The sequence below is a fragment of the Lynx rufus genome, unplaced genomic scaffold, assembly GCF_022079265.1.
Source record: "Lynx rufus isolate CCGP_SWC_20201006 ecotype Redwood Valley unplaced genomic scaffold, mLynRuf1.p SCAF_5, whole genome shotgun sequence".
Classification (NCBI taxonomy): Eukaryota; Metazoa; Chordata; class Mammalia; order Carnivora; family Felidae; genus Lynx; species Lynx rufus.
The window spans coordinates 77928801-77947258 of NW_025814867.1; the positions used below are offsets into that span (position 1 = coordinate 77928801).

An 18458-nucleotide genomic window follows, 5' to 3' on the forward strand; every position below is an offset into this window, starting at 1 on the left:
TGAATTGCCCTTCACCTGTGCATGTACAAGTTTGCCTCCACTCAGATCGCTGTGACCCCCAGTGACAAGATGATTCATCCTATTTCTAACCACTGGTGCCAGACTTGCCTATTCAATAAGATGATGAGGTGGTCGCAAAACTAAGACACCTGAGAAGTACCTGAAGAAAGAAATAACAGAGGTCAGAGAAGGGTAGCATGATACAACATGGATGTCCCTAAATACCTACAGCCCAACATATAGAGCAGAGAATTGACTTAGGCTATGTAGATCTTGAGGGGGAGGATCTGGGCCCATTTGTGAGGTTACAAGGTAGGCAGGTCTTGACTCGATATGAAGGAAAGAGTGATTTAGCAATAGAATGGACTGCCAGCATGGTGGAGAGATTCCTGTATATAAATGTCTTCACGTAAACACCACACACACTGGAGGGGGGCCTCTGAGCTGAGTGGGAAGTTGCCCTAGTGCCTCTCAGACAGCAATCGTGCATAGGGGCCCAATCTACGCTGGGCAGGAGGCAGGTCCTAGGGACACGAGATTAAAAATAACATAGACACTGTTGTCCCATGAGACCCTTTCCAATTCGGGGCATTGTGTTCCTGTGGATTTAACGTCAGCTGAGGGCAGGAACCACAGCTTACACTTTTCTTGTGTGTTTATAATAACCAACATAGTGCTGTACAGCCAGACCCAATGTGACCATCTGAGGACAATCCTCCTTCTTGTCTGAAAGTGCCACTCACCTTGTTTTGAAGACATCAAAAGTTGATGACAGAGACCAGCAGGACAGATGGATGTGATTTTCTGCATTGACTCTCATGCTCCTGGAAAACATTTAACCAGAAATAATGTAATGACTTACCTTTTATTTACCTTCTAAACCTGAAGTCAAGATAATTTCAACACCCACTGAGTCATCGCTAAAGTCAATAGGTCAAAGTCTCCTCTGCAAAATTGATTTCCAGATATTTTCCACTGACTGAAATTATGTGAATAAACTAATTTATTTATTCTTTTAATTGTTAACCAAGCTCAATACATTTTTCTATTTTTTCACCTTTCTTCAACTATAGCACACAGCCATGTTTTCTATCATTAAGAATAATGATTTGCTCACTTAAAGGCAATGCACAGCAGTCAACCTTCTCAGCTTTCTTTGGGCCCTCTGGTCTTTTGGTTTGGGGTTAATAGAGAAAAAAATGATTGGGCTAAATCTAGGCTCCATCGCTGTGTGATGCGGTCAAGTTGCAGAACCTCTCTGAGCCTGTAAAGGAGGAAAGATGAGAATAGTAAAGCTCCTGTGGAGTTATGAAGAAAACACAGCGATTTCCACAGAATAAGGAGTCGCTAACACGAGCTCTGGTGGTGACATTTTCCTGAGGAGGAGCTATTCCAGCCTCAGAAAGCCCGATCTCCCCATTCTTTCTTTAACCCTGTAGTGGTTCTAGCTTTTGCGAGACTGGACGTTTGCGTGGGTGTCAAGGCCACAGGGAATGGTAAGAACGGTAGGAAGTTTTCCCTCAAACAAAAGATAGTTTCTTTTGTGATCATGAAAAGCTAACCCCAAGGATTACTGTGTTCTTGAGGCAGATTTCACACAGAGCATCACCAGCCAGAACGATTAAAGAACTTTCCTTGAAAGAGTAGAAAGATTTCTGTCCTGGGTTTAGATAAGGCCTCTTCTCCAGGGCTGGGACTAAAGTGTGACACAGGAGAGGCCTAGGGTACAACACTGAAGGAGATGCAACCCTGAGGATGAGCGACTCCTTAAATTTTACACCTTCACCCTGGCCCTTGCCCCGCCCTAGTCCAGGATTACTCTTCCCCCATCGATCCCCTCAAATGCAGTTTCTCTTTGGGGTTTAGATCTGCAGATCCAGGTCATGGTTACGGGTGAAGCTTGTGGAACTCTTTCCCCACCCAAAGAAAGGGAGTAATTAATCACCGCTGGTCGCTGTGACTTAATTTTTGCCACGCTGAGTTCAGCCCCACATCTCCCAATTTTAGTGTGTTGGCACTGAGTGCAAAGGGCTTTTTCCAAATTATTTCCAGGGCAACTGGTGCTAAGTTACCTTCACAGAAAACCCGATTGGTCCTTGGAGCAAGGGTAGTTTGTATTCCATTGACCGATGTTTTGGATTGGAGAAATAAATTCCAATCTGTCGTCACAAGACAAACATTATGATGATTTTGTATAATAATCTAGAGTTCTTAGCTGATGAGACGTTGCTGGGCCACGTGAGTCAAGGTGAGCTGCTTTACGGCAAATGGTGTCTTCTCATCACTCTACATCCAGGCACCTGACATCACAGATATTGGGTGTTCGATAAACGTTTGTTCCATGCCCATGTGAATGAAGAAACACCAGGCTTACCAGAAATTAATACTCGGCCTTCTCTGGGCCAAGGCCCTTTAAGTACCAAAAAAGGGCAGAGCCAGAAATCCAGCCCAGCAATTAAAGCACCAACCCCTGCCACTTCCTCCCTGCGAAAACCAATTGTCCCTCTGCCTGCCGCTGATGTACACTTGTCGTGTTCTGTTTCGTGAGAGAACGGGTTGCTAGCTCTCACCTCAGTTCTCAAAGCGTGACTCGGTATCACACCCCCTTCTAGTTCTATCCTTCCCCTCTGAGGCCTGTGTCTGTTGGCAGGGCCCCGACACAGGCAAACCCCGGCAACTCTGACCCCATGATCCTTCTTGTCTTGGCTCTTGATTGGTAACTATAAATGCAATATCTGCCTTGGAATAGTTCAAACGCATCACTGCCCTGGTGGGGAGCCCTACTAACAACTGCAGAGGACCTGGTGCCATTTTCAGCTGCCATCTTGAGAACCCTGCCATCAGCCACACGGGGGCTCCATCTAGCAAGCTCTGCCCAGTGCCCTGCTGCCATGTCAGGCAGGCTGTTGACCCTCTACTGGCCCTTAGGCTCTCGGGCCCGTTCTCCTCAACCAGCTTTCGCAAACCTCTGATAACCTCAGCACACTCAGACATGGCTTAAATGGAAAGAGTATTGTCTTAGTACAGTGATGTGGGCCTTACAGATAAATACACAGATAAGTAGTTAAAACAATGAGACGAATGACCAGAAAGTGGGGTGAATGCCCATCCCCAATTGGCATGCAAAAAAGTTGGAGCCAGGTGGATGAAACGAACCCAAGATCACTTATAAGTGCATGCACCTGGCATGTGAAAACCTTCCCAAGTTTGAAATTTGTGCCATGAGACACAGTGAATACCTGTAGCCCTCCCTTTGACACCCTTGGCTACAAATTTCTTAGAAAACATATCAAGATATCATCTATTTTCATTTTCATTTTCATTGTCAGTAGGTAAATGGCAACACTTCTATCTAAGGAAATTGAAAAAAAAATTCAGGGACCATTTTATTCGGCTTGACTCTAAAGTATTTCAGTTTGTAAGCACTGGGGCGCCTGGGGGGCTCAGTTGGTTGAGCATCCGACTTCGGCTCAGGTTATGATCTCACGGTTCGTGGGTTCGAGCCCCGCATCAAGCTCTGTGCTGACAGCTAGGGGCCTGGAGCCTGTTTCCGATTCTGTGTCTCCCTCGCTCTCTGCCCCTCCCCCACTCGCGCTCTGTCTCCCTCTGTCTCAAAAATAAATAAACGTTAAAAAAAATTTAAAGTATTTCAGTGTGTAAGTATTAGGCATATGGAGTAGCTGAGATAAAACCAAAGATACTCATAAAATACATTTAAAAAGGGTTCTGATGATTTTTCCCATTGCTGAGTTCCTGTAAAAGTCAGCATGGAAACAGTAGCCGAGGAAATGAGACAACACCCGACCTGACCTACCAGTCCAATGGTGGAGATATAAATCGGCATGGTCTTTCTAGTAGGCAATTTGGGCAGAAAAACCGAGAGCTTTAAAATTGTCCAAATTATTTGAACCAGTGATTTCACTGGTTAAGAATCCATCCTGCAAAAAGAACTAGAAAGCCAAAGATTCCTAAATAAAATGTTCATTGCAGCTTTCTCTGCGATAGTAATCAACTGAGAACAAAGTAAAAAAATACCCAACAATAAGCGAATGGTTACACTGTGATACACACGATAGAATCACAGGCACTCATTATGTTTTCTAAGTGTGTTTAATGACGTGGGAATATATTCAAATTGTGATGTTAAATGAAAAAAATGAAGATAAAGTTTCATATGCACTATGATCTATATTATATTATTATATATAAAATAATTACATATAATTCTTGGCATAGAAAAAAAGAGACAAGATGGAAATGCCCCGAAACATTGCCACTGTTAAAAAAGAAAGAAAGAAAAAGAAACATTGAGCTATGTATCTCTGGATGATGAGATTATGGATGAGTTTTGATAGGATTGATAGGGTGCTAGGTGAGATATTAATTGCTCTTTATTACATGCTTTCTTTTTCTACCATCAGTGAACCGAACCCATCCCTAGTGCTTTCGAAATTGTCACCCATGGAAGATATAAGAACCAAGATACCAAAAGAAGTGCTCCAAATGCAAGAAAAAATGATCAAACTGAACATTTTTTTTTCTCCCTCCTCCCCACCCTCAGGTTGGGATGAGAGCTGAACCACCCCCGAACAGCATGGAAATCCCAAATCAGAGACCCTGAACCTCACTTCAGGGGTGGGAGTCAGGGAAGGGGTGCATGGGTAGCACAGGGAGACATCACAGCACGGAAGGAGTCTCCTGCCTAGCAGGATGGCACCAGAGCAGTTGATGGGGCCATGACTGCAGTATCTAGATGGATGGGCTTAAAGGAAGCCTCGGGAAGCCCGCTACACCCTGGGTGGCCTCAATAGCCAAATTTTCCAAAACTTAAAGAAGGGGGTAGTACTTAGCTGAGAAAAGGCCTCTGGTTTAGGAAGGGTCCCAGGGCTGAGACAAAGGGACGCCTGATCACAGGATGCAGGAGGGACATCTTGTTAAGGACGAGATGAGGCCAGCAGGACATTAGCTAGCTTGTGGGTGGACAGGCCAGCTGGCTGTGCCTGAGGACCAGATGAGATGGGTCACCTGGCCGAAGGGGCCAGCGCAGACCCTTACAGCACAGGCAAAGGCAGACGCCTCTCTCTGCCCTTAACTAAAGGGTAATGCCTAAGTCTCCCCCTCCCCACTCAGGCTTCCTTCTAACCCCGGGGGGCCAGAAGCAGCATAAGGGGCAAACCTAAATGGGACTGGGCTGCAACTAAGCAGCCGAGAAATAAGGCCACCTATAACTGACTGGGTTAAATTTCACAAAAGGGGGCTCAGACTCAGAAATTCCAGTGTGTGTGTGGGGGGGGGATACATTTAGATTTTATACACTCGATCTTCTGACATACGAACTACGTACTCACTGCATATATTTTTCTGACTTCCCAGTTTTTAGTGATGGCCGCATTTTGTATCTTAAAAGATTATTTAAAAGAAAAGCACTGCGCCCACACAGAGGTGCTCATGAGTCAAAGCCCTGAAGGAAATAGGGCAGAAGGTGGATGAAAGGTCACCCTTGGTCCTGAGGATCAACTTGCCAGATGACCAGAGGTTGTGTTGTGTCTCTAAGAGCCAGGACGCCGCTCTCGGAGAGAACGTGGAGTCCCGACCACAGCTTCTGAGCGTTTGTCGTGAAGATTCTACAGGATGGTGTGAGCACTTGGGAGGGAGTGTGCCAACAGTCCTTACGGTTGCCTTCTTGGCCATGTCATATATCCCCCTTACTTACCTCCAAGCTCCCAGAAAATTGATATGGATAAGCTTCCTTGTAGAAGGTCTCCTTCTTTCCCCCCCCCCCCAAGAAAATGAAGTGTTGTTCTCTGAAACACTACTCAGACAACTGGTTAAATCTGTCTACCACATAATGGTGACCTCTAAATATGTGAAGAACAGGTAGGTCTTCATGTTAGGGCTTCTTTGCTCCAGGCTAAACCCAGCCAGGTCTCTCTGCGATATTTTCCAAGCCTCTCACTGCCGTGCCCACCCTCCACTGGGATTGGCAAGGGCCACTTATGAGCAGGGCCTGGAACCCACACTGTGGCCCTGGGCTCTGGCCGTCAGGACCTTAATTCGGCTAAGGCTGTGAAGGGCATCATGGAAGTGTTTGTATTCTTGGCTGCCCCCAAAGCAGCTCAGCCTGCAGCATGGGACTCAAGCCCAGAGTTTGGCCAAGGGAGTTTCTGTTAGACCAGGGCTCCCCTCCGCGCACTTGTGAACTGGCCGAGGCGCCAATGGCATCCAGCTACCCAGGGCCCAGGCCGTGCGTTCTGAAAGGGCAGCCCACCCCGCCCTGCTGCAGGGAACCCTCCTCTCACCCCTGTTCCACACTTCAGGCAGAAATCTTTCCCTTCCTCCCTTCTTTTCTTCAAGGACCTTACCCAAGGTCTCAGCATCTCCCAAAGCTCTCCCTGCTCACTCTGGATCACCTGTATCTTTGCTACATCTGTGGGCCTCGTTCTCCCTCCAGGAGGAGATAAGTCTCTTTCATATTAGACGACTTTATCACTTTGCTGCCGGGCCCTACTTTCCCCTCACGGGCCCCATGCCGTGCTCAGATCTCAGTAGAGGGCACTTCCTCTGCTGAACCCACAGTACTTCAGGGCTGGCTGTGCCGGCCCCTCCTCACCTTGCCTTGGTGCACACCTCCTCTCCTCTGTGTTCCAAGCTGACTCCGGAGCATCTCCCCACCCCCTTCCACCTGCCCCCAGCAGCATTGACTTTGGCAGATTTCTTGGGGACCAGAGATGTCCTAACCTGTTTGCTTTTCCGGGGCTGATGTTTGCAAGGGTTTACTTGGAACCAGAACAGAAATCATCCCACGTCCTTATGCAATTCCCCCGGCAGGTTCTGACAGATAAATAAAGCCTTTGGCCCTCCATTGGTCTACTTTTCAGAGCAGAGCCCCTGGGTTGGTCCTGAGGCTTCCAGCCATCTGCCCACCTGCTAGGGTCCCTCTGGAGCAGCCATGAAGTCCCTCGCCCTGCTCCTTTGCCTTGCTCAGCTCTGGGGCTGCCATGCTGCCCCGCATATACCAGGTCTGGTTTATAGGGAACTGGACTGTGATGACCCAGAAACAGAGCAAGCAGCCCTGGTGGCCGTGGACTACATAAATAACCACGTTCTTCAGGGCTACAAGCACACCTTGAACCAGATTGACAAAGTGAAGGTGTGGCCTCGGGTAAGTGAGCCTTCTGTGTCTGAGCCGAAAGAACCCATGTGTGGAGCTCAGCTGGGTGTCTCAAAGATCACATCTCCCAACACAATGAAACTGCAGAGGGTCAAACTCTCTGATTTCTTCTCAGGAGTGAGGGAGGGGGCAAGTGGGGGATCGAGACATTCTGAGCTGTGGTCATGGGTCTCAGAGGGTGCTGGATGGGGGTGAGGAGGTGTGTGGGACAAGAAGGGCTTCGAGGAATATTTTGAACAGCACAGGTAGAAAGCGCGGCTTGCTAGAAAACTCTATGCACAAGATGCAGGATTCTGGCCGATTTCTCTGGAATGAAATTCCGTTTCTCTGGATGAAGACTGAGAATGAATGAAACTAGCATTTGACAGCCATCTACTGTGCGCCAGGCCCCTTCCCATACACGATCTCCTTACTCCCTCCCAGCCCCCAGTCCTGTGTGGTAGGTATTGTCCTTGTCTTACATGAGAGAAACCCGAGCCTCTGACATTAGGGCATTTTGTTGTTGTTCAGGATCATATAACTTGTAAACATTGGGCTGGGATTTGATTCTGAACCCATGTTCCTTCCTCTACACGAGTTACCTCCCAAAGAGAGGTGCCCACCTCTCAGAAAGAAATCTTGGCACGAATGGCGTTTACCTCTTCACAAGCTAGACAAGTAATTGATGCAGTCTGAAGCCAGTGACAATAAAGATTAAGCTGGAAAATATGGCTTGTGGAACAGTCGAGAGATTTGGGGCAATGGGGAAAAGGTATATGTCTACTGCCTATTTTGAATTAGATTTTATATCTGATGAAGGGTGATTCTTGCAGCAAACAATTGAATACAAGCCTTTCATGGGCAGGAACCAGTGTCACGTGCCATGAGAGATATTAAGCTGAACCATAAGAAATTTCTACTTTTGTATATTAAAACCAGTCAAATATTGGCATTTTAATGGTTCAACCTAACATAAAAGTGAGAAAGTTTTTCTTTTGAGCTCAAACACGAAAGATATTTACAAGATATTTACAACCCAAAGGAGGGAATAAGGTAAGTATCTGGATGTCGGGACTAACCTCTGATCTCACAGTGGGACAAATATTAGACATCAGGATGGATTTTAGGAGGGCTGCAACTGTACTGACGCCCAGTGGTGGTTCAGAGGAAACACCCACGAGGTCAGGGGAAATAACACACAACATAAGCATTTGAGGGAAAAGTAAGGAACGGAGGTTGCAATCTTCACTTAAAGGCAGAGCTTGACAGGTGCTTTCCTAGAGAAACCCAGGAGTACCTGCTTCTATTTCTGCAGCTGTGAGTGTCTTCAGGACGTTTAATTTGGGCACATCTGCACATCATAAAACACAGCTTCTCCTTGGCAAAGAGATCCCTAGGTTTCAGGTAGTAGCGAGTCAGGCAGAACTAAATGAGAGGCAATCAGAGCTGGGCTAAAAAAAAAAAAAACAAAACATACTTGTATATTCTGGATTTTCCAGCCTTTGCAGAAAGGATACAGAAACAGATGAACTGGCAAGAATAACCACAAGGAGTTTCAGGGCTCCCCTATCTGCCTTCCTTGCTATTCCTTCTAGACGGTAACGGCAACTCACAGCTTCCGCAGTCTCAGAGGGAGGCTCGCGCTTCCCCTTCGTCTCCAGCAGGGGGCAGTAGAGGGAAGCAACTAGGCAAGCCCCATGACAAACCGCCAAGGACAATTTTTCCTTTAGGAAGGAAAAGAAAATGGAGAAGGAGGGAAATTAGATGATGAGAGGGAAAGCAGAAAGAAGCAGAGGGAGGGATGGAGCAGATACAGGAGAGACCATTAAGGTAAGATATTATCCTACACCACCTTACTTTGCCACTTGATTGAGAAAAAACGAAAGCTGATTTTTTTTTCAAAGCGCCGATCGAAGCGTGAAATTTTCAAAGTGAAGTATCAGTCAGTGCTCACGTTTAGCTTCCAAGTAGAGCTCAGGGTGATGACTGTGGTTCCATCAACCCGTCCAAGGCCACGGTCCCTTCTTCCTTGCAAACACCGTCTGAGCTCGCGCAGCCGACAGAAGTAGACCTGAGAAGCCCTGGTCCCTGTCCTGCCCACAGGCCAGGTCAGAGCTCGGTGGAGGTGCAGACTAACAGTAGCAATGACCTGTCCCTCGCCTCTCCAACAGGCGTTACTTCCAGCCCGCTGGGTGCTCACTCTCTCGCCCGCGCAACGGGATCAGGCCGCTCACTGCTTCATTCTGTGTCTCCACAGAGGCCAATGGGGGAGGTGTTTGAGCTCGAAATAGACACGCTCGAAACCACGTGCTACATACGGGACCCCACCCCCGTGGCAAACTGCACCGTGAGACAACTGATGGAGCATGTGAGTGCCCCGTTTAGAGTGACTGCAGGTGGTGCCCCAGCCAGGTCCCTGGTGGTTCTGCAAAGTGCAGGCCCCGTGTTGCCCAGCTCCCCAGCCTGCCTTCATGGCTAGCCAGCGTGCAGTCGCTAAAATTACCATTGGATGCTGCCTTCTCTGGGGCTGAGTCTTACAACAGTTGAGCCCTCTTGTTGTAGCCCTTTCCCCACACCAGTGAACACCGTATGTCAGTGTCACCGGGTCAAGGTGATTTCATGAGGCTCATCTTTGACAACCACGTCTGAGGGAGCGCCCCGCACCCCAGCCCCGGGATCCCAGTGGAAAATGAAAGGCCAGCCCTCCTTCTGAGGCTTCACTGTGGGTTTATTTCTCCAGGCTGTGGAAGGGGACTGTGATTTCCAGGTGCTGAAACAGGATGGCCAGTTTACCGTGTTGTTTGCAAAATGTGATTCCAGTCCAGGTAGAGATGATGATGATGATTATTGTTCTTATTTTTACCTTGTGGAGTGAGGAAAGGACCTGCGTTGTTTTCAGTGTAACTAGTTTGGGCTTCCTTGTTGGTGAGGAAAAGAAGGGGCCAAATCTCCCGGGATCTGGAATTGTAAAACTGTTTTTTTAAGGAGCTGTTGTCACTGGAGGTGGAAATTGCCCCTTGGCGAGAGGGGCTCCTGCCGAAATGTCAGCATGACAGGAGCCACCTGAAGGTTTAGTAAGAAGCAGAGAAAACACCTGAAGCCATTTGGAGCATGTCCTAGGCCTTGCAAAATAAGCAGAGCTGGGGTGAACGCTGTGGAGAATTACAACCCAGATTCGATTTCTCTCTGGGCGTAGACTCTGCGGAGGACGTGCGCAAGGTGTGCCCACAGTGCCCCCTGCTGGCCCCGCTGAACGACACCAAGGTAGTGCACGCAGTAGAGGTTGCCCTGACCGCGTTCAACACTCAGAGCAATGGCTCCTATTTTCAGCTTGTGGAAGTCTCCCGGGCTCAACTTGTGGTAAGACTGAGGCCCTCGGACAGACGGGGCGGTTTGGTGGCCCTTGGGGAATGTAGGTGGTGAAACAGCGGGGAGGGACGGAGCAGGTGCAGAGGCAGTGACAGGAAGGCAAGGTGGGTGGTGAGAAAAAGGGAAGAAAGTATCCTTAGGAGTATGAGCGATATGAGGACGCCGGGTGTCCCGAGGACCCAAAGAACCCTCGGTACGTCACCCCTGCTGAGTCACTCTGACAGCCGCTGTCTGCCCTGGCTTCCTCAGTACTAGCTATAACACCAGGGCTCGCTGTGCAGCGAGTGGGAGTTTCGACATTATCCAGAAGCGCTCGCTCTAAATTCCCAGGGCGCCACGTCTTTATCACGCCTCGCCACCCATCAAGCCACGGCCCTTCCTAGTTGAGGCTTAGAAAGGTGGGCATGCAGTGGCAGGATCCCACAATGCCCTTTGAATCACTGAAACACACCGAACCGCACAGTGGACCGCTCAGCACACCAGAGCGCCACAGAATTCTGGTATTTGAGAAATGGGGCCTCCCGGCTGCCAGCGGCGGCATCCTTGGCAATACATGACAGGTATAGGTGGGGAGGCTAATTAACCGGGATCCGTGGTTCTCCCAACCCCCCACCCCAGACTACACCAAATAGCGTTATTTTATCAGTGTGAGCGTCCCAGGGTAACCGCCCTGGGTAAGCCACCGGGGCCATGTTTCCCGGCCACGCGGTGGGGTCCACGCGAATGTTGTTCCCGGGAGTGTGCAACAACACAGCCCTGGCTGCTTCCCTCCGGCCTCTCCTTCCCTGCCTTTTCTGGTTGAGTCACGTGGCCTCACATGCATTTTCATTTGTTCCCATCAGCCTCTTCCGCCTTCCACGTACGTGGAGTTTGCGGTGGCTGCCACTGACTGTGTTGCTGCAGAGGTCACGGATCCAGCTAAGTGCAACCTGCTGGCAGAAAAGGTGAGCAGGCCGGGGGCCCGGGGATGGCCGAACTGGTTGTAGCACAGAGGATCCTCGGAGCAATTGGTGTTGGGGGGCTGGGGAGAAAGAGGTCACAGTGAAGAATACCCGCTCCCTGGGGGGCTGGGTCATGCCAGGCCCTCCTCTGTAACGTGGCCTTCCCCCTCACGGGCTGTCACCAAGTCATCTCACCCACTGGAGGTCCCTGGAGGTAGGAGAAAGGCAGAGGCTGTTTCCTAATGAGGCTGGGTCATGCCCGGCTGCCAGGAGTGTGTTGTAGATTTTCTAGATACACCTCTGATATGAAACCTTTCAAGTCCACAGTGCGGTAATGTCCACGTCTAGGAATTTATCCTAAAGAGATCACCAGAAATGTTTGCCAGGAATAGACCTAATAAGATGATTCATCACGGATTCAAAATGACCCCCAAAAGACTCAAATGTCCAACAGGAGGGGATCATGGAACAACATGTAAATAGAAAATTATACAGATCTTTAAAAAATACGTTTTAGGGGCGCCTGGGTGGCGCAGTCGGTTAAGCGTCCGACTTCAGCCAGGTCACGATCTCGCGGTCCGTGAGTTCGAGCCCCGCGTCAGGCTCTGGGCTGATGGCTCAGAGCCTGGAGCCTGTTTCCGATTCTGTGTCTCCCTCTCTCTCTGCCCCTCCCCCGTTCATGCTCTGTCTCTCTCTGTCCCAAAAAAAAAAAAAAAAAAAAATACGTTTTAAAAGAATAATGAATGATAGAAGAAAATGTTATTATAGTGAGTGAAAAACGGGAGACAAAATGGCGTAGTCACAATGATCCTAATTTTTTTAAGTTTATTTATTTATTTTGAGAGAGAAAGAGAGAGAGAGAGAGTGGAGGAAGGACAGAGAGAGAGAGAGGGAGAGAGAATCCCAAGCATTGACTGTGCAGGGCCTGACGCAGGGCTCAATCCCACGAACTGTGAGATCATGACCTGGGCGGAAATCAAGAGTCAGATGCTTAACCGACCGAGCCATTCAGGCGCTTCACAATGATCCTAATTTTTAAGTGATTTTTTAATATATTTAAAAATAAGAAGGGAATACATATATGTTAACAGAAGTTCTCCTGGGTCACCACTCCTTCTGGGATTATGGGTGATCTCTTACAATCTCAGAGCATACCTGTATTTCCAACCTTCTGCTTAGAGTTACATACTGCCTATCTTCTAGAGACAGAAACTAGAATACTTCAGGGGAAAAAATGTTAAAGGATTAAGCATTTAGTTTTTTCCCCTCTGACTTGTTGGAGTGTCAGTGAAACTTTGGGGGAGAAAATCCGCTTTTTAAACCAGTTCCAATAGCTTCTCTCTTTCTGTGGGCAGCAATATGGCTTCTGTAAGGCAACACTCACTGAGAAGGTGGGTGGGGAAGATGTTGCAGTGACCTGCACCATGTTCCAGACACAGGTAAGGGCATCATGGATATACCTGCCCTCATCTTCAGAATACAGTGATGCCTTAACAGTTACGCAGTGTGTTAGTAATTACAGGGCATTTGCTGCCCTGCCCTTCTGAGCCCCACAGTATAAGTAGCTGTGGGGTATATGTAATCATCAACAAATAGAAGCGTGTTTTAGCCATGCCTCCCCCTCCCAGGAGCTAGTGGCTGCAGGGTAGAGCCCATCCTGGGGAGCGGTTGACAAGTGAGCCTTTCTATTTGCAGGGGGTGGGGGTGGTATTCTGAGCGGCACAGAACAGGTGGCCAGATATGCCTGGAAGCTCCCAGTGGCTGCAGGTGTAGATGATAAGGAGGGGGACACAGCTGGGAAAAGCTATAAGGCAGGATGCTTTTGCTTGTGGGGTGGATGTGTGAGTCCACTGATCCCAAGATAATTGGTGAGAAAGGGGCTACCAGAGGCCAGTTACCCCTCCCTTGTGGCTCTGATGACAATCCTTTGCACCTAGGTAGTTCTTTTTTTTTTTTTTTTTGCCAGATTCCTTGCAAATGAAAATTATTACTTTGAGAGAATTGGGTGGGATTCTATCCAGAAGCGTGGGGGGCCTTGCTTGGGAGGAGAAAGGTAGCTAACATGTAGAAATGGTCCTCTCTCCAGCCTGTGCTCCCGCAACCCCAACCAGATGGCACTGAAGCGTCCCCCGTGGCAGACTCAGCTGTACCTGCACCTTCTCCGGCTGACCCGCCTGCAGCTGCCCTGGTGGTGGGACCTGTGGTGGTGGCAGCCCCCCAGGCACCCCTGCCGGGACACCGGGCCCACTACGACTTGCGCCATGCCTTCATGGGTGTGGCCTCAGTGGAGTCAGCCTCAGGAGAAGCAGTCCACGTGGGCAAAGTACCCAATGTGGCGCAGCCTAGCGTTCCTGTCGCTGCTGGTCCAGTGGTCCGTCCTTGCCCAGGGAGAATCAGACACTTCAAGATCTAGATGTCAGAGATGAAAAGATTTGGCCCAGGAACATAGCCACCATTATTGTCCAAGTCTGGGTATGGGTGGGGCCTCGTTTGCTATCAAAGCAGGTGCTACACTGGTCTAGATGAATATCAAGTCTTCAATCCCAACTCCTCTTCATTTTTCAGAGGATGGAAGTGGGGGCAGGGGGAGGGGGGTGGTGGCAGTTCTGTGTCATGGAAGGTATAAGGCTGGCAACTTGATCGTCATTGTTTTGACGCTCGGCCGCTACCATTGTGTTCTCTGTCTTCTTTGACCTCACAAAAATGGTTGGAACTGTGACTTTGAGAGGTGCTCTTGTCAGCCTAATATTAGCTTATAAATAAAAGTGACTGAAGGACCTTCCTTATTAGAGAAGGTTCTAAGCTGAAATGTGGTCATGATTATTGCCTATTCCCTCCAGGCTCACATGTGTGGTCTGTCTTCAAAACAAACACATCACGAATGTCCCTAAGCAAAATCAAAATGAAAACAGAAATAAAATGGAACAAAAATCAGCCGTATTACTTGCGCAAGAAAAATGATGAGACCAGGATCTGCTCACAGGTCATAGAACGTGCTCATTTCCTTATGAGAAAATCATTCTTTTCATTTCATAAGAGTCAGAAAATGTTGCTAAAGGAGGACCCAAGGCCTGAACTTTGTACAAACCAACTATTGGTTTTCCCCAATATCCAGGTAAGGGGTGGTCTGCAATTAACACAGGAGCCTCACTTTAAACATATCTCTTCATTATTTTTTTTTTTTTTTGAGAGAGAGAGAGAGAGAGAAGGAGAAAGCACACACAAGCAGGGGAAGGACAGGGAGAGAGAGACACAAGCACACAAGCACACACAAGCAGGAGGAAGGACAGGGAGAGAGAGAATCTTAAGCAGGCTCCATGCTGAGCACAGAGCTTGACATGCGGCTCAATCTCATGACTGAGATCATGACCTGACCCGAAATCAAGAGTCAGACGCTTAACCAACTGAGCCACCCAGGCTCCCCTATCTCTTCATTTATGTTTAAAATAACTGTTGATGGTACTGTATCCACTTCATTCTGTGATAGAGGACTGGTCTTTCGAGCCAATCCATTCTAAGACTTCAAGTTAAAGCTCTGGTTTATAGTATGAATACAGGAGGGATACCTTGACAGGTAAATCCAGTGAATGTTTGTAGATACTATCCAAGTGCTCAGATTGCATAAAGGAATTAACAGTGCGTATAACAGAATGGTGTCTAGACAATTTCAACGTTTTGTCTACCACCATTAGGTGGTTCTGCACCGCCTAAATAATAGGCCCATCCAGACAGAATTTTAAAGGGGAGATTATACTTCAATAAAAGGTGCTAAGGACAAAAAAACAAACAGTTGAGTTGCTTCCCTTGAACCAGGAGACTGGATCAAGGGCTGATACCATATTACTCTTGCCTAGAGGTTTTGCCAATATTCCAGTAACCAGAAGGAATGGCCAGGAAGGCAGGAAAACCACTACGTATTTCAGAAGCCTGGGAAGATGAGGAAGGTATGGTCAACTGGGCTGAATGCTGCAGAAAGAGCAACACGAATGAGGACTGAGAAAAATCCACAGGTTAGTTGATGATTTGGAGGTCATGGTGACCCCTGGCAGATGTGGTTTCATTAGGAGGATGAGTGTCAAAGCCTGCCTGCAGAGGGTTGACTGGTGGGATATGATCAGGAAATAGAGGGGCACGTGCATTCTCCTCTTTCAAGCAGGTTGATGGTGAAGAGTGGGAGAGATAGGATGTAATCCAAAAATATAACTGGGTCGAGGGAAGATTTCCTTTTCAGGAATGAGGATTTTTAAGCATATTTAGGGCACACTATGGGAAGACAGGGAAGAAGAAAGACAGAGGAGATGATGGGGCAGGGTGCCAGGAGAGAGATTTAGTAGAGAGCTGGGAACAGGAGGGTTTGAACAAGTCTGCCAAGGAGTCTGGTCCTTCCTTAAGGGAGCTTGCAAGAGGATCCTGAAAAGGCACCTTTCACTCAGTACCAAAAGAGACTCATGCGCTTTCCACCCTTGCTACACAGGTATTGCTCTGAGGGAGCACACGGAGAACTAGTGTTTTCCAGGGCAGGTGGTTGATACCCAACCCAGCATAAGTGAAAGGGGAATGTTACTGCGCTGGGTGCTAGGAATTCAGATGGATGAGTCCTACCTAGGGCACGGCCGGGTCCAGTGGTTCAGAAGATACCATCTCTCCCCGCCTCCATGACGCTTTCAGTCATAGCTGGGATGGCCCCTGTCAGCCTCACATCTACAACAGCATCAGTGCCTAAGCCTGAAGAAAGAGAGAGGGCTAAAGGAGGAACTCTTCGGGGGAATAGTAGGCACAAAGGCCTAGAGGCAGGAAATAGGTCGATGTGGCCCTGGATGAGAAAGGAGGCTGGACTGAAACAGTTAAGAGGAGGAAGAGGGCTTTAGAAGATGAGGGTGAAGAAGTGGATGGGGCCAGATCATGAACAGCTTTGAAGTCCCCAGAAGGAGTTGGGGTGTTGTTGTCAGTGCAATGGGAAACCACTTAAGGTTTGAAGTAAGGCAGTGACATAATCTGATTTATGTTAGAAGATCCCCCAGGCTCTGTGGACCTCAACCCAGAGATGGGTGAGGTGGAGCTGAGGGGTGTCACCTTTCCCCCAGAGGGACATTTGGAAGTCAGTGGAGGCATTCACCTGGGGTGCTACCTGACAGAGGCCAAGGATGCTACACATTCTGAAATGGACAGGTCAGCCCCAATAATGAATCATGTTGTTAGATGCTGTAGGGAAAAATAGATCGTAGCTGGGACAGAGCAGCCACAGGATAGGGAAGGACTGGAGCTTTCCAGGGCAGAAATAAGTGTGTACCTTAATGTAAGGTGGTGGACAGGAGAGGTGAAACTAGGATATAATTTTCGGGTAGAAATCCTTGGAGCGCCTCATGGATTTGATGTGGGGGTAAGAAAGGGGGTGTGTGAAAGATAACTCCTGGATCTGTGGCTTTGCAAACTGGGTAGATGGTGGTGCCATTCACTGAGGCAGAGGGAACTGGTTCATTTCACGTGAGTTACCTCCTCTCTATGCTTTCCTCTCTGTCTTGAAATTGTGCCCTTGATTTCTCTGTGTCAGGCTAATAATGCCTCAGTCTCATGGCTCTCAAGGAAGCAGTGAATCTGACAGACCTGAGTGACCTGGGCCAAGCTGCCTTACCTTTCACCCATCATTGTCCTCGTCCTACAACCAGGTGTATACAGCAGCCTGGCAGGGTGCTAGGATTCAATGAGATGCTAGAAGTATATGCTTAGAGCCTTCTTGACATGTTCTAGGTTCTCAGTAAGTGTCCTCCCTCTCTGCTTCCTCTTGCCCTTCCTCTGAATTTGGTGGCTTCAGAAGACTATGTTCTTGACCTTCTCTTAAATGTGTACTATCCCCTTGGCAAGTCTCATGATTTTAAACTCTCAGTCTTGCATAGGTAACATCTCACTTTACAGCTCCAGTACAGGTCTCTTTTTTGAATTCCAACATTGCACTTCCAAATGTCTCCAGGATTTCCTCACTTGAATTTATCAGGAACAATTTCCTATGTGATTTATTTTATCTAACAGATGCATACCTGAAGATTCAGCGTTACTGAAAACGTGCATATTCCAGAAAAAATTTCTTCGCAAAAATAAACATAATTTAGAGAGGATGAGTTATGGAGCTGTTAAGTCTCCTGCCCTGATAGCACATTTCTTGCATTAATGATGCTGTCTATAGTCTCTCTTTATATATCATCTTTAATAAGTTGCAGAGTGCTCACTTCTAAATTAATAGCACTACATGTGTCTCCCTTCCTTGCCTTCTTGGTAGCTTTTTAATCACATCTAACTCATGTTCCAAGGTTATTGAATTTCAGGTATACTTTTCAGTACTGTGCCACTACCACCAATTGACAATATTTGGCGAGGGTTAGGATGATAGTAAGATTGAGAGCCATAATAATGGCAAACATTAGAATAATTGACTAGCAGTCATCAAAATCACCCATCAAGGTATTGAGGAGGGCACCTTTTGGGATGAGCACTGGGTGTTGTATGGAAACCAATTTGACAATAAATTTCATATATTGAAAAAAAAATCACCCATCAAAATTTTGCTGCTCATGAAAAAAAGGGTGCGTCCCATGATATTGACAAAGGGTGCTAGGTATCTCTTCCATGGGGCAGTCATAGGGCAATGTCATAAACAAGGTTTACCGGTACTTACTTTAAAAATACTCAATCTTTGGCTAATTTTTAAAATTTGAGGAATTCAAGTTGTTTCCAATTTTGTGTATAAGGTGAGGCTTTATTGCTAATATCCCACTCTTTAAAATTTGCATGACTTGGGGTGCCTGGGTTACGCATCCAGCTTCAGCTCAGGTCATGATCTTGCAGTTCGTGGGTTCGAGCCCCGCGTCAGGCTCTGTGCTGACAACTCAGAGCCTGGAGCCTCCTTCGGATTCTGTGTCTCCCTCTCTCTCTGCCCCTCCCCTGCTCATGCTCTGTCTCTCTCTCTCAAAAATAAATAAACATTAAAAATTTTTTTTTATTTG

The 18458-nt window shown here is 47.8% G+C and overlaps 1 protein-coding gene across 2 annotated transcripts; it reads left to right on the forward strand.

The window, feature by feature from the left end:
* The first annotated feature begins 6949 nt into the window (after positions 1–6949).
* AHSG (alpha 2-HS glycoprotein) lies at positions 6950–13873 on the forward strand. 2 transcript variants are annotated; one of them, XM_047100246.1, is made up of 7 exons: positions 6950–7162; positions 9408–9518; positions 9891–9975; positions 10347–10510; positions 11362–11463; positions 12816–12899; positions 13547–13873. In XM_047100246.1, the coding sequence occupies exons 1-7, from the start codon at positions 6950–6952 to the stop codon at positions 13871–13873; spliced, it is 1086 nt and encodes a 361-aa protein (XP_046956202.1). The 2 variants fall into 2 exon arrangements, with proteins under 2 accessions (XP_046956202.1, XP_046956203.1); XM_047100247.1 differs by lacking the exon at positions 12816–12899.
* Positions 13874–18458: the final 4585 nt, after the last annotated feature.